At 35.3% G+C, this 24,783-nt stretch overlaps 3 protein-coding genes across 4 annotated transcripts; 1 reads left to right on the forward strand and 2 right to left on the reverse strand.

The window, feature by feature from the left end:
* The first annotated feature begins 4,799 nt into the window (after positions 1–4,799).
* On the forward strand, positions 4,800–8,592 carry LOC110879351 (WD repeat-containing protein ATCSA-1). Of its 2 annotated transcripts, none has more exons than XM_022127796.2 (7): positions 4,800–5,135; positions 6,228–6,485; positions 6,579–6,914; positions 7,007–7,223; positions 7,858–8,012; positions 8,123–8,284; positions 8,357–8,592. In XM_022127796.2, the coding sequence occupies exons 1-7, from the start codon at positions 4,986–4,988 to the stop codon at positions 8,420–8,422; spliced, it is 1,344 nt and encodes a 447-aa protein (XP_021983488.1). In that variant the 5' UTR covers positions 4,800–4,985; the 3' UTR covers positions 8,423–8,592. The 2 variants fall into 2 exon arrangements, with proteins under 2 accessions (XP_021983488.1, XP_021983489.1); XM_022127797.2 differs by having other exon boundaries at positions 4,802–5,135; positions 8,360–8,592.
* A 1,891-nt stretch (positions 8,593–10,483) lies between these two features.
* On the reverse strand, positions 10,484–11,871 carry LOC110874883. Its single transcript, XM_022123248.2, has 3 exons — positions 11,341–11,871; positions 11,039–11,270; positions 10,484–10,944 (listed from the first exon to the last, which is right to left on the reverse strand). Exons 1-3 carry the CDS (start codon positions 11,869–11,871, stop codon positions 10,484–10,486), a joined length of 1,224 nt encoding a protein of 407 aa, XP_021978940.2.
* Positions 11,872–12,002: 131 nt separating this feature from the next.
* LOC110874882 (uncharacterized protein At2g29880) lies at positions 12,003–13,078 on the reverse strand. The gene is made up of 2 exons (XM_022123247.2): positions 12,814–13,078; positions 12,003–12,725 (listed from the first exon to the last, which is right to left on the reverse strand). The coding sequence occupies exons 1-2, from the start codon at positions 12,949–12,951 to the stop codon at positions 12,057–12,059; spliced, it is 807 nt and encodes a 268-aa protein (XP_021978939.2). The 5' UTR covers positions 12,952–13,078; the 3' UTR covers positions 12,003–12,056.
* Between the last annotated feature and the right edge of the window lie 11,705 nt (positions 13,079–24,783).

Consider the following 24,783-nt stretch of genomic DNA (forward strand, 5'->3'; position numbering starts at 1 on the left):
TGATGCCTCGACTTTTTTTTGTTTTATATATTATACCTGCTTCAATACACACTGTTTATCTTACATTGTTTTATTGCCCATTTTACAGAGTCAGTTTTACTATATTAGTTATAATACAAACAAACTTCTCCAAACCCCTCCTATCTTTTGATTCACTGGCAGTTTCAGTAATGACGCTCCCTCTCGTCGTACTTCCAGGAGATTTGTTCCCCCATTTCCCGGATCCTATTCCCGGTGCCTATCAGTTCTTCACCAAACTAACGCAGTTCAGCTAAATTTTCATAGCTCATTGGCGGATTAGGGATAGGTTCTGGATCAAATTGTGGAAGAAAACTATAGGGACTATTGACTATATTTTGGAATTGCCAGTCATTGGTCCACCATTCCTCCATTTGGCCTAACGGTCGTGTGTGGACTAGTGGGTCTGGAATAGCTGGTTCTAGGTTTAATAGGAATTGGGCTGTAACGGGGTAAGAGAAGAGATTATCGTTGATAGGCTCTAGTATATCACAATTATCCAGTAGGCGGTCTCTTTCGTCCTGGAATGTGATTTCCTCAGGCTGTTTAGAGCTTTCTCCGATCTCTATTCCCTTTTTCTTTAGGTCTATCCCTATTTCTGTCCCTGCTGATTTGGAACTTTCTCCGGTTTCTATTTCCTTTCCCTTGCTCACACTTACAGGATTTTCTATTTTAGGGAGTCTCCTAGGTTTCCTTCTGCGCACTTTTCGCCACCCTATATATCTTCTCCTCTTTTTAGGTTTTGCTTTTTCCAGCGGTGGAGCTTGGAATTCCAGAGGTTCCTCTATGTCAGCAATGTAACCAGTGAAGTTGTGGGAGACTTCAATGGCACAGGATAGAGGTTGAGGTTCTGAAACGCCTCGGATAGCTTACTCATGCTGTGTAGCATATATGCAAAAATGCACAAAATGTTAAGTTAAAACTTTGGAACAAAGCTTAACAAATAAACATTTTTATTGCACACTAATTTGTACAACATAACAGCAAACAGAACACACTCAGATTTATTTATTTATTTACTAGGAAGTACTTATTTCTAGATTTAAAGTTTAAAGATTTGCATTTTCTGCTACGGTAGCGAGCAGATACAGATTTGCCCATTTTCCATCTAGGTTATTTTCCCTTGGTGGATTATTGCTAATTTCCTGAATCTCTGGGTTAAACCTCACTCTCTTGGTTTGGGGGTTTCTTTTTCTCTTGACCCTTCCTAAGAATTGAATTCCTTTTCTCCGTGGTAAGAGGGTTTTCATAATTTGCCTTACGGACAAAGATTCCTTCTTCTAAATTGGTGGGAGATTTGGAGGAAGAGGTTCCTGGTTCTTTAGGTGTACTATCCAATTTGTGGTAGATAGCAGAAATCTTTTGTTTACCCATACTGTAATTTTAACAATTAGTCAGTTAATGCACATATATTCACATAATGACAAATAAAAATTTTCCTAATTGTAATAGGCTTAAATCAATTAGAACAGTGAGCTTAATCAGTAAGCTTAAAACAGTGGCTCTGATACAACCTTTTCCTGTCACGGCCCCCGACCCGGTTTGACCCGTTTCAGGAGCCGCGAGACAGGAATCCCGTGGTATTTAATTTAGGCGACAGCGGAAGTCTTTTTAAAACAGGATCTTTTAATAATTCAAACTGCCCGTTTTATAGTTGAGGAATAAATCCCATAATAATATGATTTCTCCGGGAAATCTTTTATTTTCAAAACATGCTTCTTTTATTTATTTACACCGAGCCACTTTTCTAAGCTGGGAGTGCTTCACGGCACTTCTCTTTCTTTGCTCACAACATATCACCTGAAACATGTTTGAAAAAGGTTTTGTCAGCGGGGAAATACTGAGTGAATCATTCATTTTACTGAAACGACACATTTTTTTATAAATTACAGTATCAAGAGCGATTACAATGTTTCTGATATCAAACCAACTACCCACAGTACTTGTCACTCGAACATCCATCGGTAGCCTCTTTGCCCGATGGTGTCTGTGACTATGGTCATATCACTCATTGGCTAACTCGTTGTCCAATAGTGACGGTTATCAAGTAATGTATACAAAACCCCACATACCGGCTGTAATTTGGTGATTACATAGACTTAATCCCTGTAATTATAACTTTGAAAATAATTTGGAGTTTTGTAAAATAGTTGATAAAAAGAGAATGACTCACATTGCAGATTTACGAGCAGAGTATAAGCTTTACTGATTAGCCTTCTAACCTAATTTAAATAACCATGCACACACAAACGGGATTAGTAACTAATTCAGCAGTTACGTCAATTCACGAGATTAAACCCTCACAACTATTATCAAGTGCGATACTTAACAATCCAATGGATTCACAACGAATGACAGAGCATAGTCCGAATTCGAACAGCACTCAAACATTCAAGTCGAAATCACAATGAATAACAAAGTATAAGCTCAATTTGAGCAGCACTCAGACAATCGTTGGATAGTTATAATCGATCGGACGTTGAATCGTAATAGCGTTCGAGTTATTACCCTGATTGTGGCAGCACCTCGTGATTCGTGTGTGTGTGTTGTGGACTGTTTTGAGTATAACTCGACGTACAGACAGAATTCTTACGTCGTTTTCATTTCAGTGTTCAAGTCCCAAGGTCGGCTATTTATAGCAATTTTTGAGGCTTGCTTACGGACCGTAAGCCATTTCCTTTGCGGTCCGTAAGCTAAGCAGTCTAATTCATAGGCTGCCTAGGCTCGGGACTAGCCTTGGTGATTCAAAAAATTAACCAATCAGAACTTTGCAACGTCTTATTTTAGATAATTATCAACTAGGATTTGCCCCCCTTGAGTTTTAGGGGCCCTGATCCTGATTCCGATTATTCTGAAAATTCTAGGGCTAATGCAGAATTACTTGGGGGTCTCAATTAGGGTTTTCTTATTGACTAATTATCGTCCTAATTATTTTTTTAGTGGCAGTTGTTACATATAGTTTATAAGATTAAATGTTGACTCTCTCATAAAAAACGTAGCTATCCAGTATCTTATCTGAACTGGACAAAGAAGAACGAGAACCACATTTTTTTTTCTACAAAAGGCCCCGGATTTTAGTTTCGCTTTGGGTCTCAAAAATGGTTGAGCCGGCCCTGGTGGCGGGTTGCTCGTGCGGGTGATGTCAGCTGGTGTGGATGGCGGTGGTAGCAGTAAGTGGCGGGTAGTGACAGAGGTGGGCGGTGACGAAGGCATAGACGATTAATAGGTTGTGACAGAGGAGACAGATGATAGATGTTAGACTTATTTGTGGCATTGAAGACATGTCTAGGAAATTCTTTAATACATGAAAGGATTCTCAATTACCCTATATATTAATTTTCCAATGCTTTGAACAGTAACATTTTGAACAGTAACAAATAAAAAATAGTATTATCCTGTTATCCTAATAAGACTATGTAGTATGGTGGGGCAGGGGTTCGGTCATGGGTTGGCACATGTACTTTGAGGGGCACTGCTGGTCAGTTGCATGTTGGGTCGGTATGGCGGGGCGTGGCTAGCCCGCTTGGGTTTGGCTTAGCCAAATGGTTGTTTTTTAAATTTAAATTCTAGCCACCTATAGCCTAGCCAACCCAGCCAATGAGAGCCAGCCACGGAACACCGCTAGGCCCGCCCAACGCCCGGGCTGAAACCCCCGCCTAAGGGGCCACGCCGAAACCCAAGCCCACCCGGGATGGTGACTTGGGCCTTTGTACCCAACTCATGCCCCAAGCCCCGCCCCATACCCCATAGTCTAATTGAAGTGAAGAAACAGTAGAAGCAATTAAACAACATGGCAGGGAATAGTATCGCCTTGCCATTGGTTCAAATGGGCGGCCGCCCCTCCGCCCCTCCCCCATTGGACCAACCAGTTTATTATTTTATACACACTTTAAAATTATGTTTTTGCCCTTGAATATGTGCCATTGGTTCAAATGGGCGGCGAGCAATACCCATTAGACCAACCAGTTTATTATTTTATATCCACTTTAAAATTACGTTTTTGCCCCCAGTTAAAAAACACGGTTTTGCCTCAACTTTAAAATACGTTTACCCTTTTGCCCCGAGCTAAAAAATATGATTTCGCTCTTGGTAAAAAAATTACGCTTTTACCCTCAACCAAAATTACGTCCTCGCCCAAGTTCAAAATAAAATTTTGTTTTTCCCCGGCTCAAAATTTACGATTTTACACCAGTTTATTATTTTATACCTACTTTAAAATTACGGTTTTGCCCACATTTTAAAATTACGTATTTGTCCACAGTTCAAAATAAATTTATGCTTTTGCCCCCAGCTAAAATTTACGAATTTCTCCTCGGTTCAAAATTACGATATCACCCTCAATTCAAAATTACGTTTTTGCCCCCAGTGCAAAATAAAAATATGGTTTTCCCCTATCTAAAAATTAGGATTTTACCCTCGGGAACAAAATTTTGATTTTTCCCCCAAGTAAAAATAAAATATGATTTTGCCCTCAACCAAAAATCGTGGCAAAGAGCTGCCTAACACTCTTTTTACTTTTTATTTTTTGCAAAACTATAGTACTGTTTTTTTAATTGGTTGAGGATTATTCGGCAATCGCCCCGCAACGCGGGCGGGGCATCACCTAGTTTAATTAAATCCGGAATCAAATTCCTTTACTTAGATACTCAAACATGATTAAAGATAGAAATTATTCTAATTCCATTTAATCCATATAAAGTTGAATGAACCAATTGGGCTGGTACCTGGGGTGGGGTTATCTCGGCCCATTCCAGATCACATGACTCGTGACCGTGGTGGGTCCGTCCGTCCGTCCTCTTCATCTGCAAACCCCGCTCTCTCCACCGTCTCTATCTCTAACTCTCTCTCTCCTGCACCAAAACCATTCATCTCAATCTCTGAAATTTTCAACTCCTATCAAATCTATTTGTTGTGATTCAACCAAAACAAACGATTGGCGGTAATTACAAGAAGAAGATGCGAGGAGAATGTGGAAGAAGATCGGAGATAGAGAATCGGGAAAACTTCGCCCTAATTCCTTCATCACTCGTATTCGATCGAACAGAGCATCGTCTCTTCATCTCTCCAATCACAAAGAGCTTGTCTCTTCTCACCGTGGCTCCGTTAATTCCTTACAGGTGTTTATTATTCCGCTTCTTCCACTTACTTGTTTGTTACAAAGCTTGAAAACTAGGAATTATACTGTGTTAAACACTTGCATCTGACTGTGATATAATTAGCTTTTTCCTATCTGTTGTTGATCAACTGGTTTGGTTTGGAATCATTTAGTTAGTGCAAGACCTCTCTACCTAGGTGTAACTACCTCTTAAAGCCTGAACATATTCTGTAACTATGTTGAGCAATCAATTCATCTAAAATCTAGGTGTAGTGTAGATGGAGGTAGGGGTGTTTACTGTTCGGTTTTGATGGTTTTTTATGATTGAAAACCGAAACTGAACTGTTAAAAACTAAAACCGAACCGCTACTAATGGTTTAGTTTCCTGATTTTTATTTCTACTATCTGGATTAATGGTTGTAATTCTATAAATGCTTCTAATGCTTTATACTGTTAAATAAGTTGTTGTATTGACTTGCTTCTAATTTGCTATGAACCATGATGCTTAAATGATTAGAAGCCATGGATGAGGGATAGGTAAGTTAAGGCTAAAGGGATAACCAGTTTTGGACTTCTTGTTCAGTATATTTTTGAAATAGCCCTGTATTAAATATCAGAAAATTTTGATATAGCCTAGCTTAATATATTCTTTCGGGCTGGTCTAGATTTTTACGACCGGTTTTGGGTATGATCGTTCACTACGGTTGGAAATCTTTTACCCCGACCTGAAAACTTAAAAAGAAAATTCGACTGCCAAACTAAATTGATGACCAGTTTGAGCGGTTTTAAACCAAAGCGTGAACACCCTTGGATGGAGGGGTTAACCATTTTTACAGCTTGAACATTAGGTGCACTTGCAGTTGTGATTGTTGGGCAATGTAGTGTTTAGAACTAGAATAGTGCTTTTTCAGCTTTTGTTTATGTAAATTCATTGCTTTGTAACAAAGTATAGCTAATGAACGGATTATTGTGAAACAGGATAAAAATAGGAGTTAAAACTTATAAGATAGTACTGCAATGGAAAGTCCCTAATGCTTGTATATGATTATAATAATCTACACATTATATTATTTTTTAGATTTTTAGTGGGCAGTTTGTTTAATCATTAAATCAGGTTGATTTGACAGAAGGGAGATACCTGTTATCTGGAGCAGCCGATGCATCACTTGCTATATATGATATTCAACGTGCGACAGACTATGAGGCAGGTGGTCTGATTGCTAAGCATAAGCCTATACTAGTTGACAAGCAGCACCAAAATGCGCATAAATATGCCATATCCACAGCCATATGGTATCCAATCGATACAGGTCTTTTTGTCACAGGTTCATATGATCACCACATCAAGGTTTGGGATACCAATACCACACAGGTGTAAATACAACCCTTTTCATTACCTTATATGTGTTGTTGACAGTTATGTGTTTTCAAACTGAAGTTTGTTACAATGTTTTGTTATTTATAGGTGGTGATGGATTTTAAAATGCCAGGAAAGGTTTATAGAACTGCCATGTCATCGTTAGCCACATCCCACATGCTTATTGCTGCTGCAACTGAAGATGTTCAGGTTCGGCTTTGTGATATGGCTTCAGGGGCATTTGCTCACACATTATCTGGTCATCGTGATGGCGTAATGGCAGTGGAGTGGTCAACTTCTAGCGAGTGGATTTTAATGACGGGTGGCTGTGATGGAGCGATACGTTTTTGGGACATTAGACGTGCAGGATGTTTTTCTGTTTTAGATCAATCACACTCTCAGCTTGGAAGACGTCCACCTCTAGCTGACAAATCCACTACTAAGGTTGGCTTTTTATCAACACACATGCAATAAAAAGCCATGCTTGTTACATGTTGAAAGATAACATATGATCTATGTGACTATGTTCTTGTTAGGTTTCAACGTCTAAGGCTCGGGCACCACCAAGAAAAGTAGGTTCTGGAAGTAGCTCAAAGCACTCTGGTAACAGCAAGATTATTAAACAGACAAAGGGATCTGCTAAGCAGAGACTCCATCCTGGATTGTTGACTAGTCAAGATCGAGCTACTGCTCATTATGGTGCTGTTTTGGGTCTGAAAGCGACCGAGGATGGCATGTATCTTCTAAGTGCAGGTTAAGCCTTGTTATATTAGAGGGGTGTTCTTCGGGTTTTTTCAGGTTTCGGTTTTTTTTGGGTCGGGTTGTTCAGGTTTTTGGCTGGGAAAAAGTGATCCGAAAACCGAATCATTTAAAGTTCGGGTTGAGTTGTTTGGTTTTCTCGCTTTTAGATGTGAAATAATAAAAAAAGTGTTTTTTTTTTTTAATTTACAAAATCTCATCAAAATTCATATTGCTACTAGAAAATCTCATCAAAATTCAAACATCATTTGACAATATGATATGACAATGTTTAAAAGTCCCAAAACTTAATGTTCCAAATGCCAGAGACTCTAAAACAAAACACATCTATGAAAAAAAGACTATAAATGTTCGTTTTTTTTGGGTTTCGGGTTTTTTCAAGTCGGGTTGTTCGGAATTTTGACCGAGAAAAAGTGACCCGATAACTGACCCATGTATGGTTCGGATTGGTCGGGTTCGGGTTTTTCGGGTATTCTCTAATTCAGGTTCGGGTGGCTTCGGATCCGGTTCGGGTTTCGGGTAAAATTGGACAACCCTATCTGGTTTGCACAATGAATAATCTTTCTTAATAATATATATATATTCATTTTTCATTGTTTCTTATTTTGGGTATATGCTTTAAATCTAGGGTCTGATTCAAGGTTAAGGTTGTGGGACATACAATCTGGTTGCAATACGCTTGTGCACTATGAGATTGTGCGTCTGCAAAGTAGCAAGGCAATACAGTTGGACGTGTCTCAGGATTCAGGCGTTGTCTTTCTTCCATGCATGACTTCTATAAAAGTATGTCACTTAACACTTTTAGAAATATGTTTCTTAAAGAGTAGATCAAGAAAGTAAGGATGTATATTTATATACTTTTGAAGTTTAAACATGTTTGTTGGATGTGTTAGGCATTTGATATGTGGTCGGGTAAGAGTAAGATGACACTTCAAGGACACTATGAGAATGTAAACTGTTGTTGCTATAGCTCCCATGATCAGGAACTATACACAGGTGGTAATGATCGACAAATCCTTATCTGGTCTCCTCTCAAGCAGATTCCTGCTGATGTGGTACGTCCTGCAGTAATTTAGTTGTAGATTGAATTATTATAAGTTTTTAATCGGTTTGGTTGTGACATGTAACAGGATGAATGCGATAGAAGTACAGGGCAACCTCTTGCAGCTGATGAGGATAACTGGAGTGACTGATGTCCTTACAGCTAGTACATTTCCACCTTTATGGTTTGATTAAGCTGTTGTATACAACTATATAGTGCTTTATGTTAACTTAAGGGTGTCTGATGTTGATATATTCCGAGTGTTTTGACTTTTTAATAGCATTTTAGTTTCAAATTTATTTTTTAAAGAATATTACCAAATTAAATTGAATCAACATGACATCAACAAACCTGTATGTCATATCTGGTCAAAAGTTTTGGTCATGCGTTATAGGGTGTTGAATGCTGCGGGTGGATGTTCTTCAGGATTCAAATGCATGTAGCAAATATTGTTTCATAGGATTGAAAGTTAATTTGGGATCGTTATCATAAACTGATGTGTTGTGCTGATTATGATGATTTTTATGTCGCTGCTGAATTGTAATGTTTAGAAGGGAGATAAGGTCGACGATGATGATGTAGATGAGGGATGGATATGTAGATTTCATTCAAGCGTGTTCTGGTGCTTGTATTTGTGTCCTGGTTATATATATCTGGAACTTGGAACTCAGCTTGGTTTGTAGTATAATGATCATACTTAATTTGGCATTTTCAATTCAAGTCAAATAAGATCAAACAAAAAGGGGATAGCGGGAATGTTGCATTAAAAAAAGTTGGTGCATAAGTTATATACCACTAGTAGACAATAGTTGATGAAAAATAAAGATTAAAAAATTCGGGTATATGTTTCGGATATATGGCTCGAGTAAATGGGTATATGCTTTCAGGTAATTGAAACAGGTACCGTCTAATCCAATACTCGTCTCATACCCACAAAACTTTTTAAAACTAATCTCATACCTGGTCCTCTACCCTAATACCACTCTCATTACCTGTCTCGAATATTTCAGGTTTAGCGTTTGCCTGTCCAGTTTGGGCTCGATTGTCATATACTTACCAGGAGGAGGATCTGTAGCCATCATCACACCAAGATGCGGCGCAGTCAAGACAATAATACATATGTCCCAATTAGATTCGGGAAAATCACGAAATTAGCCCAATTGACAAACATATACCAAAATGATCATTGTCTTTATAGTTTTTCAAATAAATCTTTGACCCCTTCTTAGAAACCAAAAATCTAGTATGGCTCTCATGTTCTTCCAGCGAACTAGAAACCACTAATAACAAAGCCTGTCACGGATGTGGGTTCACGTGGCATGTTTGCATAAACGTCTGTGAACTCTACAGTATGGATATCGTCTATGAGCCTACGAAAAAAGAGCTTAGCATTAACACTCTCATTCATGCTATTACCAAGCGAGAAACTAATTCTTATATCGGAGTTGGGTCACAAGGATAAATTCTCTTTCAGTTACAAGGCTAACGATGTTTTGCATGTGTATGCCATACCAATGATAGACTCTAACCATGTTTGAGGTTTCTAATTAAAGCAACAATTATCTTACTACACTATCAATTATTTACTTATTTAGACCAATTATTGCACCTTTAAAATGGCCAAATTAGTGATTGAACTGCACAAACAGGCTCTTGTGTGCTTTACATAGTTGTACACATAGTATATGTGTTTAAAATTGTTAATTTTGCCATTGACGTACACAAGTTAAGGTCTCTCTAAAAGTCTAGATATAATGATAAATATCCAACAACCAAGTGCTTGAACGAAGCCATCTAGAATCTAGATGTCTTAATAGTTGATATTAACAAACAAACAAACAAACCCGCGTTACATATCGATGGTATGTTTGGCAAAACTAGCTGGTAGCTGGAAGCTGGAAGCTGGTGGCTGGTAGCTGGAAGCTGGTAGCTGGTAGCTGTAGCTTTTTAGATATTAAGGTGTTTGGCAGAGTAGCTGAAGCTTTTAATAAAATGTATAAAATGACCAAAATGGGCATAAATAAAAAAAACATAATACTAAACGTAATCACACACACAAACACACACACACACACACACATATATATATATATATAAATATATATATATATATAAAAGTTATTTCTCAAATGAATAAAACATGGTCATTTTCAATTAAATAAAACATAGTTATTGACAAACACTCATAACATAATATAATACTATTACATCATTAATGTCGTGCATTCCATATCAAAGTAGCAATTTCGTTGCGAACATGTTTCATCTCATTCGATGTTCCTTCAAATAGACCGCTATTGCTTGTGTCATGGTTACGAACATCATGCAGTTCATCTCGTGGTATGTAGTTTGGATGTTGCTCCATTGCAGTAAATATGAAATCTTCTTGAGAATGACGTATATAGTTGTGCAATGCAAATGTAGCCATGATAACATCAATTTGTGTTTGCACGCTATACTTGGGCATTTTACCAAGTATCTTAAATCGTTTCTTCAAAATTCCAAATGACCTCTCAATATGACTTCGTAAAGATGAATGTGAACGGTTGAAAGCTTCTTGCATATTATTCGGGGGCTCTCTTTGAAATTGAGATTGATGGTATCTTGTCTTGGAATATGGTACAAGGTATCCTTTTCTATCTGGATATCCTTTATCAACCAAATAATATCTACCTGATAAAGGAGTCGAAAAATAAAAGGCATTAGAATTTATTAAAAATAACATGAAACAATTCCAAATATATGTGCAAGTAATTCGAAATATTACCTTCAGGTGGTTGTGGGAAGTTGAATTTACTATTTTGGGTCGCGTTAATGAAAACGCGCGTGTCATGTGCTGATCCCTCCCATCCGATCGATACGAATGTGAAACACATATCGAAATCACATGTTGCCATTACGTTGAAAGTTGGTACCCCTTTTCTACCAATATAAGGTAGTTGCTGACTCTCTGGGATGCAGGCCCCTATGTGTGTACCGTCAATACATCCAATACAATCCTATATATAATTTGAACATTAGTCAAGTAGCAAAGTACACAAGTAGGAATGACATTAATCAATTTCATACCTTGAAATACGACATGTATCTTTTGTCATTCAAGATTTGAGGTGATACGAATTGAAAAGTTGGATCTTTTGGTTTTATAACGTCACGTGCTAGACCTTGAAAACCTTTACCTCTACCAGCTATTGCCTCTAGAACTTCATGAAAGGCTCTACTAATAGTCTCCCCAGAACGTTGAAAACGCTCCCCAACATCCCTGTTAGATAAACCCAATGCCAATGTATATAAAAATATCCCCACCTTCTCACAAGTTGACATTCTATCACTCGACTGCAATCCATAGTTTGATTCAAGCTCTCTACATAATTTCGTAAATACGTTTGGATGCATTCTGAATGCATTTACACATCGTATAGGATTGCCATTTAAAACTTCCATCATCCAAGCCTGTCCCGTTTGAGGTGATGTCATGCATGGTTCCTTGTACATATGCTTATAATAGTATGCAGCAACTAGATCACATGTATAGGTTGAATCCAACAAAAAATTATAGCAATGCAGTTTGTGCTTCTTCTTGCTTGTTTCATTATTCATTGTAACCCTGATAATAAATTCAATATCAGCTTAACATATAAACACTTTAATAGCTAAATTATAAATGGATAAATAGCTTAACATATAGTCATATCACTAAAACATCAAGGTAAAAAAACAATAAATCAATCCAAAAGCAATAAAGTTCAAACAAATAGAAACAATAATGTCTTCGTAACATGTCCTCAAAGAAAACTTTGGTCGGTGAGCCTTTGCTTTCGTTGCAGCCACGCTAACCTACCATGATCATGTGGCACATTTATAAACATTTCTCTTTTCACGGGATCTTCAAATAAATCCATTGCAAATAACCACAACTCCTCATCTTCTCTCAGTAATCCTGCATCTACCATCCGGCTAAGCAAACCCATAGCAGCTTCAATACTAAACTTTGTACTTTGATTGAGTTTGGAAGAATCTGATTCTAATATTTCTAGAGCACGTTGTTGATTCATACTACTTTGAGTTAAATGTTCTTTAAGTATTGAAGCTCCCAATGATTCTCTCCCTTTGCGTTTCATCTTAACTGGTTTAGGCTTAGTGTTTACTTTAGTAGACTTTTCAAAATTTTTTGCAACCTCACTTGGGCTTAATGTTGATGAATCATGTTGACTTACTTCATTCAAAAAGTCACCAAAGAAATTGTTACCTCCCTCAACATAGTCATCCTCAAGGTTCTCAACATTGTCATCCTCAAGGTTCTCAACATGCACCTCATTGAATGTATTTGGCTCCATAGAGGGTGCCACAAAATTTTCCCCACTAGCAACTACATCTCCAAATAACTGATCCCACTCTTCTTGTAGTTGTATAGATGGTTGGTTATTTTGAATTGCTAGAACTTTCGGGTTTTCCTACACAATATAATGGTGAAACTTTAGTTATCATTATGACTAGAATGTTATATGGTATTTAAATTTTGAATGAGTTATATTATGTCACCTGAATTTTTCTTTTCCACCATTCATCAGAACAATTAAGTTGCTTGGTACTTTCATTCCAACCTAGACCAGTCTCTCCATTCTTAAGTGACTTCCAAAGGTTGTACTCTTTTCTCATACTGTCATACTTGTTCTTCATAGCTTTGTCACTAGCGAATTTATGATTTATAACTTTTTCAAACTCTGGCTGAAGAGTGACCCATTTGAATGGGGAAGTTCGACCATGCTTCGTGATATATTTATTTAGGAACCGACATAATTCTAAAACCATTTCTTTTGGCCAAATTTCTCTTCTCCCTTTCTCTTTTTTAGAATCCATCTAGCAACCATGCATACATACATATGATAATAATGATGAAGAATCAACAATTTTAGCATTCATAGTCAAAACACATCTTAACAAATTATAATTAAATAAATATTGTGTAAAGTAGTAGATTTAACCGTAAACAAATGCACAAAAGCAAATCCAAATACTTCAACAATTTTCTGTTAGCTAACTAGATTACATCAGAATCAACTATTTTAGCATACACAATCAACTTGCATCTTAACATTTCAGAAACTAACTTGACATCATATTGCAAGATCACAAACAAATTATATATTTAAAACTTATATTGTAGTGAATGTCAATAACCAGAAAGAGTAAGAATATACACCTAGGGATGCAGACGAGCCGTGCCGAGCACGAGCTCGATTAACTTATGTGTTTACTATTTAAAAAAATAACATATACGTATTGGATTTTTTTTAAATCACATGCCCCTCGAAATCGTGGGCCTTGTGCGGAGGTCCTCCCACGCCATCAAAGCCTCCCATGTTTAAACTCAACAAATCACCAGTGTATATACTTCAAATAAAAAATTTTCATCTAAAAATCTTCATTATACACCTTATCTTTGCATCGTAAAGAAGATAAAACAAGTACCGCATGTTACAATTCTGTATTCTTTATGTTTTCAGATATTTTGTGCAATTTTTCATTAAAACTTGTGATCCCTTTTTCTCTATATTGCTATTTCTTGAATAATTTGTGAATAATCAAAATGCTTTTGTTGACCATTAATGTATAAATTAAATAAGAGAAACCTCGGAATCTGACGATTACGATTACGTAATTGTTTGAAATTGCAACCATAAGAAGACAAAAGATTCAATTCAATTAAATAAGAATTCAATTCGATTACGATTACGTACCTGGGTTTTCTTTGGATCGATCCTTTTTTTTCAATATGAGATGATGAGGATTGTAGGTTATTTAAGTAATTTAAACCCTAAAAGCTTGTAGGTTTTTTAAACGCTACTTCCACCAGCGTTTCAAAAAGAGCTTTTCAACTAATCTAAAAGCCTGAAGCCTGTTTCAACCAAACAAGGCTTTTATTGGGCTTGGAGCTTTTTCTTTAAAGCCTGAAGCTTGAATTATACTCTTTAATTCATTCACATGCATGTTAAGACATTGGTTAAGCACCATGTTTGGTAATTGGTTTACTCCTGAACATTCTCTTGCCGCAATCTTTCTAATTAATACATTTGTTTTTTACTTAAAAACTGTGATCATAATCTTTTAAATATATGTGAATTTCTCATCGGTAAAGTCATACTTACTAATAATTTAATACTAGAGCATTGGTCATTTTAAGTGAGGAGAGAATGTGTCAATGTGAGGTGGAGGTCCTGGAGGAGGGAGTGAGGTGAAGTTTTTTCTGGAAGAACGCTCGTCGTTGTGAAAGGGAGGGAGGGGGAGAGATGGTTTCAATTGGGCTTTTAGGTAGCGTTCGTTTCATGGAATGGAATGGAATGGAATTAGGAAGTTTTTCTTTGTAAAATTGATCTTGGTTGGGGGAGGGAGGAATTTGAAATCCCATGAATTTCTTTAATCAATGAAATTTGTGACTATTTCAACATTCCTTAGAAATCTTTCACTCTAATGAAGGAATGGAATGGAATGTTGAAATAGTCACAAATTTCATTGATTAAAGAAATTCATGGGATTTCAAATTCCTCCCTTCCCCAACCAAGATCAATTTTACAAAGAAAAACTTCCTAATTCCATTCCATGAAACGAACGCTACCTTAGGGTTTGGGGGACGGGGCATCAAAGTGATAGGTACCAAAGTGATGGGTGGTGTGATGGTCGCATCACGCGTTAAACACCACCGCAACCAATCATCACAATGTGTGGTGGAATTTTTCGTGGTAGCCATCACCTTTGTGGTGAATTTGATGTTGTAAGGGGGAATGAGGTGGCATGTTGTGATTGGTTGGTTTTTGTCATTAGTTAGGAATGAGGTAGTGTCACGGTCCTGAAGAGTATGATGAGTGGTGCAACTGGTTTAGTGATAATTTGATATGATTGGTTGGAATGATGTGACAGTTTGTAATTAGTTGGTTTGTATAATAAGTGATTATTAAATACTTCTGCTTGTCTAGTTAGGAGTGGGTTATCGCTCTTGCCATAAATGACCACATGACTTACGAAAACTCTTAGACCATGGGGTATGATGGGGCGGGGGTTTGGAACGTGGCCAGCCCAAATCTCCATATTTATATTTTTTATAAACAAATTTATATTTTTAATAATGTTTTTTAAATAAAAACCGATTACATAAAAAAATTCCTAGTGCTTGGAATATTTTTTCTTTATCTCTTCTCTCGTCTCCAACATTAGTTCCAACTCTTCACCTGATAGGTGATTGATGGACTGGGCTATTTCATATCATCTCATCTTTGTTTCAGGGCATCCCTAGCTTCTTTGCTCTTCCGAATTTCGGCCCTTTGTTGTTGGAATATGTTAAATGTATCTAACTTGCATGCAATGTCTTCCAACTGATCGCTATATACTCCCCTACGCAAGCCCGAACTCCCAACTGAAGGCGATGGCGTATCCGATCTTGATTTTTGAGCGCGCCTTTTTGCGGCATCTCTTCCGTATTCTGGCCGGTTTGGCGAATCATCCACATCGTCCTCCAACTCTTGATCTCGTGAATCCGATTGGGCTTGGGACGAGGGTGTCCTTGATCTTTTGGAAGACGTGTTAGTTTCGCTACCACTGGGGATATTCGCCCACTTGGGATGGAACTTACAAATGTCCCAACAATGCATGAAATGAAAGTCGCTCCCCACATTCAATTTGTATGTAACCAATGCGTTTGTAACAAAGTCGGCTTCGGTTTGTTTTGTTTTGCCTTATGTAAATAACCACTAAATTTGATGAGTTGCCCGCTTATCTTGGTCCACTTCGAGGATAAGCTATCATTTTCACGATAAAGCTCCCTTTCCATTTCTTTGTGGAATGCTTTACTGACCGCGTCCCACAAACGGTTTCTATGTTGAGAATTTCCTATTTTAATAAAAACAACATTTAATATATTACAAAGTTATATAATAAAAAACATAAATGTTAAAATAAGGGCTACAAAATTTTTAAAAATACCTAAAATTGGATGTAGAGATTTCTGAACCCAAGCTCTCGCCAATGCAACTTCTTCTTTAAGGACCCATCTTTGTTGTTTTCGTTTGGCGTTTTCAAGTGCTTTCTCGACCTCGGTTTTTTTCTTGTGACTTCTCTTCTTGATGGGTTTGGATGCGGAAGAACCATCGATGGGGGGTTGAGTTTCGGGGACGGTTTCGGTTTGGGAAAGGTTGATGGGCGTTTGTGGAATCGGGCTAGGTATAGAATCGTCGGTGTGAGGGAAGTTAGTATACAAACGATTCAAGATAAACGATGCGTAACCAGCCATATCAGGCATAGTGGAGTGTATTAAAAATGGAGCAATTGGACGATTGGATGGTGGGCTAGGTGTTTCTTGGTATGCCCATGGATTGTTCGGGTCAAAACCACGATTATGAGGATTCATTTTTCGTATTGTGGTTGGATGAGAATTTTTTTTTTTAAAATAAGATAGAGAGGATTATAGAATAGGTGGAGTAGTTGTGGTAAAAAAATGAATAGAAGTGTGAGTATTTATAGTGAAAAAATATTTTTTTAAACACATAGCCGTTGGCCAACGGATAGCCCAAACGGCTACTTGTCTTGGCCAATGAGATCCCGCTATGTCATCTTGATAGCCCCACCTGAAACCCCCACCCAAGGGGCCACACCGAAACCCAAACCCACACGGGGTGGTGACTTGGACGTTTATACCCAACCCACGCAACAACCCCGCTCCATACCCCATAGTGTTAGAATAGTTATGAACATCATTTAATGTATTTAAACTTAGGTTAAGCTAAGTTTAATGACACATGCCATACTTGATATATTGTACCTCGCATGTGCATTGTTGATTGACAATTGTATACCATAATCATGTACATATAATGGTAGATGTGACATGTAAATGCTCTTACTTGTAATATTCATTTTTATAACCATACTTATATACATGTCCACATATTTATGTTATAGGTTATTTTAATTGGGGTCAAATAGCTATGTAGATTCAAAAAGATGGTAACATTGTAAAAATAGGGGTGTTAAAGGGTTTGATAATGCTCTTAACACTATTTTTTTGAGTATTATACGGGCATAAAGAGAAAGAGACATTTCTAAAATAATGCCCAAATAGGAGAAAAATAATGGAAAGTAATGAATGAATGGGTATTAAGGGACATTACTGTTACACATTTCTGATAGGGCATTAAGATGTCGATGTGGCAAAAAATGCCCCTTAAAGGGAATTAACCATTGTGCATGGTCTTATTGTATGTTTTCAAATATATAACAATGACTTACTTTATAACTAAATAAACCAGACAAATAAAAATAAAGTGGATACGTAAAACGTAGATACATCAAATAAGTAAATAAAAAGCTAGCCAATTTGACGATACCAAAAAAATAAAGTAGGTATGCAAGATTTGTTCATGTATTTATATAACTACTATTTTATATATTTTATATATTATATATTATATATTATATATTATATATTATATATTGTTTATGAAAGAACATGAATAATGATTTCAAATTTACAATAATATATAGTTTTTTTTAGTATTTTATATTAAAATATTGTAATACTTTATTATTTTATGTACTTTTATATTTTAATATTTTTTTTTCATTTTTTCCTCTTTTAAATCTATGTTTCCTTATCATTTATTTTATTTTTCTATAATTTTTATCTTTTATTAAATAAATTTTTCTTTATCACTTAATTATATTATTTTATATTATAATTATAATTATTATAATATAATTATAATTATAATTTACGAAAGAAAAGATAAATAGTGATTTTAAATTTTAAATTTACAATAATATATAGTTTTTTAATATCTAATATTTATTTAAATATTATAATACTTTATTATTATATTTATTTTTACCTTTTAACATTTTTTTTTCCTTTTTAAGCCTATATTTGCATATCATTTATTTTATGCTTTTTAAAATTTTTTTGTCTTTTATAAAATTATATTTTCTTTATCAATTAATTTAATATTTCTTTAATAGGTTAAGTTAGTTATTTTTTTGCTCACGATATTCCGGTTTAAGTATTGTTAAAAAAAGAAGTTGTATTCAAAATGGAGAATTTATTTGGTATCGTTTTACGATATGATGATAAACTGAATTAATTCTGACGGTTTGATTTTCTAAACAACATACTTCATTTTCGAATAATGTTAGTTTTACATTATTATTTGCTCTGTTTCGCCGCAACGCGCGACAACAAAAAGCTAGTGAAACTTATTCGACATGTTCACTAACATATTAACACACAGCCGGCCATAGGGGTGAGCGGGAAGGATCACCGGCCAGGGCATATTTTATCAAAGGCACATTACGAGAAAAATCATTTATATATATATTAAAATAGAGCCCATATAAAACATAAACTTATATCTTAGACCTTTTTATAACTACCAGTCTCAAAATTTATAAAGTAAACGCATTTGGTATTAGCTCAATGTAACATAAATTATAACTTTAATCGTTGTTTAAAAAAAATAGTTTACATTATCTTTTCCGTTAAGGTTTAAGAGACACGTTTTTTCGGGTTCAGACATCATAACTGAATTCTCAGGACTCACCTTATATAAACATATAAAAAAGAATGCGTCACTAGTCTAGGTGAGTTAAGTCTATAGAATCAAAGACTACTGTATATGAAGTTTCAACACATGTTATATGCGATTTCATAAACTTAACAATGACAACTCTAATCATATAAGCCACATGTGTGATTGATCTAACTTATTATTTTATTTTCAAGTCGTCGTCCCCAAAATATAAAAACAAACACAAAATTGAATACCACTCTTTGAGTGGAAAAATAATCTTATTTTCAAATGCTTAAACATCTTTCAGGTCGTTGTCGCAAAATGTAAACAAACACAAAATTGAATAGTAATACCACTCTGAGTGGAAAATAGTCTTATTTTCAAATACTTAAACATCATATCAACTTGTTTTTTTTTTAGAAAGAAGCCGTTTAGTTTGCACATGGGAGCGCAAAGGCATATATTAGAATGAGTTTGGTTTATAAATAAAAATTAGTGTAGATTAACAGATAAAAAGGCAGAAAAATGCATTATTGTTTTACTATTGTTTAGTTTTTTGTATTGCAATTCACATAAACTATTATATTAAAGTAAAGTAGATAGTTAACGTGTAAACGAGTATTTTTTTTATCTTTAATCATTTTATACAATTATTTTAATTTAACTCACCAACCAAATAATTATAATCACGTTCGATCTCTTTTAATAATTTCAAAACCCATCATACAAACATGAATCATATCCTTGGTGCGTAAACAATTAATCATGTTTCGGAAGCTTCTCATACAATCATTATGTAATAAATTCAAAACAATGAGAACACATTGCATCAAATGTTATAAGTATTTTCATATCTTTTCTACGAAATTATATAAAAATGAAAAAAAAAAACACCTTTCATTCTGTTTATATGTGTGTAAAGTCTCATACTTATACCATGTGTATTTTTGGTGCGAATGTGAAAAAAGTGTAGCCTAATAGGCAATACCTTAACGCCACCTAAGCAGAAGAGGTATCCATGCTTATCCTATGAAAGGGGTGTAAATTGTAATGATGTATTGAGCCTAGGGCTCTAAACGAACTGAACGTTCAGCGAACAGTTCGAACTGTTTAGCGGGAAGTTCGTTTATGTTCGTTCGTTTAATAAACAAACGAACATGAACAAGAAATTTCGTTCGATTAGTTAAATGAACGAATATGAACAGAGGTCTCGTTCGTTCGATTGTGTTCGTGAACGTTCGGTAAGGTGTTCGTGAACATTCGTTGATTTGCGTTCGTTTATGTTCGTATGTTTGTGTTTTAATTGAAGATCTTTGTACTTTCTTATATTTTATATGTACTTTTTATATTATTAAACTTTTATTTATTTTATTTCCCTAACAATTAAACTAGGAAACCCACTTTCACCTTGTTTATGCATCATTTCCCTTTCATTTCTCAATATTTACATCCACGAATACAATCGACCTCCATTCCACAATGAGGGATTCAAGTTCAAGTGCTACTCTCTGGGCCATCTATCTTTATCCTTCGTCGCATTCGCCAAATTTATTTGTGTTCGTGAACCGTTCGTGAACACGCTTATTTCCTTAATGAACAAACACGAACATAAAATCTCGTTCGGTAAGTGTTCATGAACCGTTCATGAACACATTTATTTCTTTCACGAACGAACATGAACAAGGCCTTGTTCGTGTTCGTTCGGTTCGTTTACAGCCCTATTTGAGCCTATGGAATAAGTGATTTAATGTGATTTATTTTACTTGGCTGGAAAAAAAATAGAAATAAACTAAAGTCCTTAGCCCCTTTTTCCGTGTATGTGGAAAAACTTATGATTGTAAAAATTATAAAAGGGTGTCTGAGTTAGTCGTTTTAAAAAAACTGTAAAAGTTACTAGTCATATGAGATGTATTCACAAATATCTAAAATGTAATGGCGAAATAGGAAACTATTTATTGGGGCTATTATATAGTTTATTGACTACTAAGGAATTCCTTAAATAATTAAGAAAAATCTAACGAGTTCCGATATCCAGGTTTTTCGAAGCCTTTTTTCCTGCCCCTGACAAAAAATGTACATAACTAGCCTGTTGTGTATCATATCTGGTTAATACGTAAGGCTCCCACTATTCACAAATCCTTAAAATCGTATTTACACACCTTGTTATTTATATGAATTGTATAGCTTTATACGGATTCTTTAGATGAATGATACACAACCCTAAAGTCAGAGAATGTTTTTTGTTGTTTGTGTATACGACTCGTATAAATAATATACGAGCCACACTGTATATTTTCATTGATTTTTTGAGGTTTTCAAACCTTTAAACGGGTCGTATAACCCTATACGACCCGTATAAATTTATATTTATTTTTTTTAATACTTTAATAAACTAAGAATGAAAACGTATAACGAGTTTTATTAAGATACAAGTTTATCAAAGATTCGATGAAGAATGCCAAGGAGCAAGACGACTCAGTTTACTTTATAGATTCCATCATGGCTCATGTTGGTATGTGGCCGAGATCTATCTGGAGCTTTAGAGTTTGAAGAAGAGTTGAATGAAGATAATCAAGATGAAGTATTTGAAATCCTGTACATAAAAGATCCAGAGTCAAAAACTTCAATAAAGGAACCACACGCAATAGAGTTAAAGGAGCTCTCCTCGCATATAGAATATGCATTTCTAGATGATGCAGGAAAGCTCCCAGTTATCATATCATCTAAGTTAAAAGAAGAAAACAAAGAAAAACTCCTTGTTGTTTTAAAAGGTCACAAGCAAGCCATTGCTTGGAAGATCATGAACATTGAAGGAATCGATCATACATACTGCACTCACAAGATCTTGATAGAAGAAGAACATAAGCCAGTAGTGTAGCATCAAAAAAGAATGAATCATAAGATGCAAGAGGTAGTTAAAAAGGAGATTCTTAAGCTATTAGATGTTGGTTTAATATATCCTATCTTTGACTCTAAATGGGTCAGCCTTGTTCAAGTTGTGGCCAAGAAAGGTGGAATGACGGTTGTTGCTAGTGAGAAAAATAAGCCCATTCCAACTAGAATAGTGACTGGATGACTTGTGTGCATAGATTATAGAAAGTTAAATGAAGCCACAAAAAGATCACTTCCCATTACCCTTTCATAGATCAAACTCTTGAGCATCTAGCTGGAAAATAATTCTGTTATTTTCTAGACGGTTTTTTAGGATACTTCCAATTCCTTTCCTTCCTGAAGCAAGAAAAGAAAACATTCACTTGTTCATTTGGAACTTTCGCATGTCGACGCATGCCGTTCGGGATGTGTAACTCCCTAGCCACATTCCAAATGTGTAACGGCGATTTTCCTTGACATAATTGAAGATTCTATGGAAGTTTTCATGGATGATTTTTCTGTCTTTGGAGACTATTTTAACCTATGTTTAAAGAATTTGGATAGAATGCTTATTCGTTGCAAGGAAACCAAGCTAAAATTGAAAAGGGAAAAATGCCACTTTATTGTTAATGAAAGCATTGTTCTGGTACATAAGATTTCTAAGGATAGTTTGGAAGTAGATAAAACGAAGATAGACACTATTGCTAAGCTTCCACCTCCCACATCAAGGTTTTTTCAAAGATTGTATGACCTATGACTCACCTTTTGGAGAAAGACGACACTTTCTTTGGTCCAGAGTGTATCAAGGCCTTTGAAATGATAAGACAGAAGCTAGTAGATACTCTAATAATGGTAGCACCTGATTGGGTATTACCATTTGAGCTTATGTGTGAAACGAGTGATTGCGCAGTCGAAGCTGTATAGGGACGGAGGAAAAATAAACATTTTCACCTGATATACTATGCTAGTGTAACTCTCAACCACACCCAAAAGAATTATATGACCACTGAACGAAGATGTAAACGTGGATAATCATGATTTGTTCATCCTTTGTCAATTCCTTGAGTAAATGAACATGTTGATAATGAACCTTTGTACATAACAAGTGTGGAGCATCAATGTGTAACAAAATTAATCCAAAAACTCAGTTTTATAGTTGGGGAATCATTACAACATTTAGTTTATAGCGTTTTCGTGAAAGAGTGAGTTAGTTGACACTTAAAACAGTTAGTAATTATTTGGTCACAATTAGCATTAGCATGAACTCCTTTAGCATTAACTTAGTAGTAATGATAATTTGTATGTCAACAATAATACCATCCAACTTGTTGTTGATGCCCTTGGTTACTGCTATTAATTGGTCTGTTAACGGTAACTCTAACTTAGTTGTTGTTGATCGTCCAAGTGGTTGATGCCCGCTTTGTACTGGCTGACTAGTTACCAGTGATAACGGTTGATGTTGGTTGTAGTTGCTAACAACACAAGTTAGTAATAATTACAGTTACTATCGATATCATATTAGATATTGATCACAGTTGCTACAAGTAAATTACCGATTTCTATTAATCACTAGTTTGCATTGATCCTCGATTACTATGGACGACCAAGACCACCATTCAAAAAATAATTTCCAAAGCCTTTCATCATGACAATCGAGTTTTTCGCTTACCTACCATATGCTTTGTCAGTTCGTCCCTTAGCCCCCGACTAAAGCCTTTCATCAAGAAGTGTTTAAACTTTCATTTCATCTTTTATCTTTCATGTTGATGTTTACACTATTACATTGTTTATCTATAAATATATATATACATTGGTTCATAGAAATCTCTCTTATTTTATTTTATTACTATAAATAAGCAACATTATGATGCTTTAGGAGTTGTACACCAAGCATTGGGTGTGTTTCAAAAAAAAAATTGATTTTCCACTTTAAACCTAAAGGTTTTCATCTTTTACATTAAAACCCTTTTGATTTTTTCATTTAACCTAAAGCTTTTTATCTTTTCTAATTTAATCTTTACATTTTCTATTTTCAACTTTGTTCCTCCATACTTTTCACGTTTTGCAAGTTTTTCGTTTTACGTTTCGTTACACGTCTATTATTTTACGTTTGACAAGTTCGTTCCAATGCGCGGGACCCTAGATTAACTTAGTTTTTTCTTTCTACATTTTACGTTACGATCTAATTTCTTCGCATTACCACACCGCAACGGGCGTGCGTGATTCAACCATTTTACTTCTGTTTTCGTTCAGTTTTGTTTTTTTCTTTTTTTATTTATTTTATTTTACGAGCTCTTCTGTTGTTGGTTGTGTGGCATTGTGGATACTTGGTATGATTTTACAAACATATTTAACCTATTAGTTTTATTTACTAAAAATAATTTGTTTCGAGTTCACCCTTATACCTCCTTTACTTAAAAAACCTAATTTTACGCGCATTTTTTTATGTACGCGTTGGTATGAATTCGATTTGTTTATGTTTTAATGTAAACTTTTTTCTGGAAACAAGTCAGATCAAATATAATACTTTTTGTTTAAAAAAACATCTTTTATGTGCATATTTTATGTACATTTCGGTATAAATTCGAGTTGGCGTATGTTTCAACATAAGCTTTTTTTGTGAAATGAGTGAGGTCAAGTATATATAATCTGTTTCCGTGCTTATTTTATGAATGGTTCATTAATTTTGTTTCGAACCGAGTGGAGTCAAATTGTGGTTTCTTTTTTTCAAAAGTTCTAATTAATCTCTTTTGATTATACGTGTCAGCTTTTCCGTTATACCCGTTACGTTTTCTATGTATGAGTTGAATCCTATATAATACGTGATGATTGTATGGTATAAATTTGATTTACTTTATGTTTTGATCTAATCGCAATGCTTATATAGGTTATATTGAGTTTGATCAGATATGTCGAAATGCACGTTTTCATATGGTTAACACATCCCATAACATTTAGACTAATCCATTCGATGTTTGCATTATATTCGCGCCGCAACGCGCGCGGGTGTTATTCCTAGTTGATTAAAAATATATACAGCAAAAGAACACTATACTTAATGATTAAAAAAAAGCTTTATAAGATAAGC

The sequence above is a fragment of the Helianthus annuus genome, chromosome 9 (genome assembly GCF_002127325.2).
Source record: "Helianthus annuus cultivar XRQ/B chromosome 9, HanXRQr2.0-SUNRISE, whole genome shotgun sequence".
In the NCBI taxonomy this organism is placed as follows: domain Eukaryota; kingdom Viridiplantae; phylum Streptophyta; class Magnoliopsida; order Asterales; family Asteraceae; genus Helianthus; species Helianthus annuus.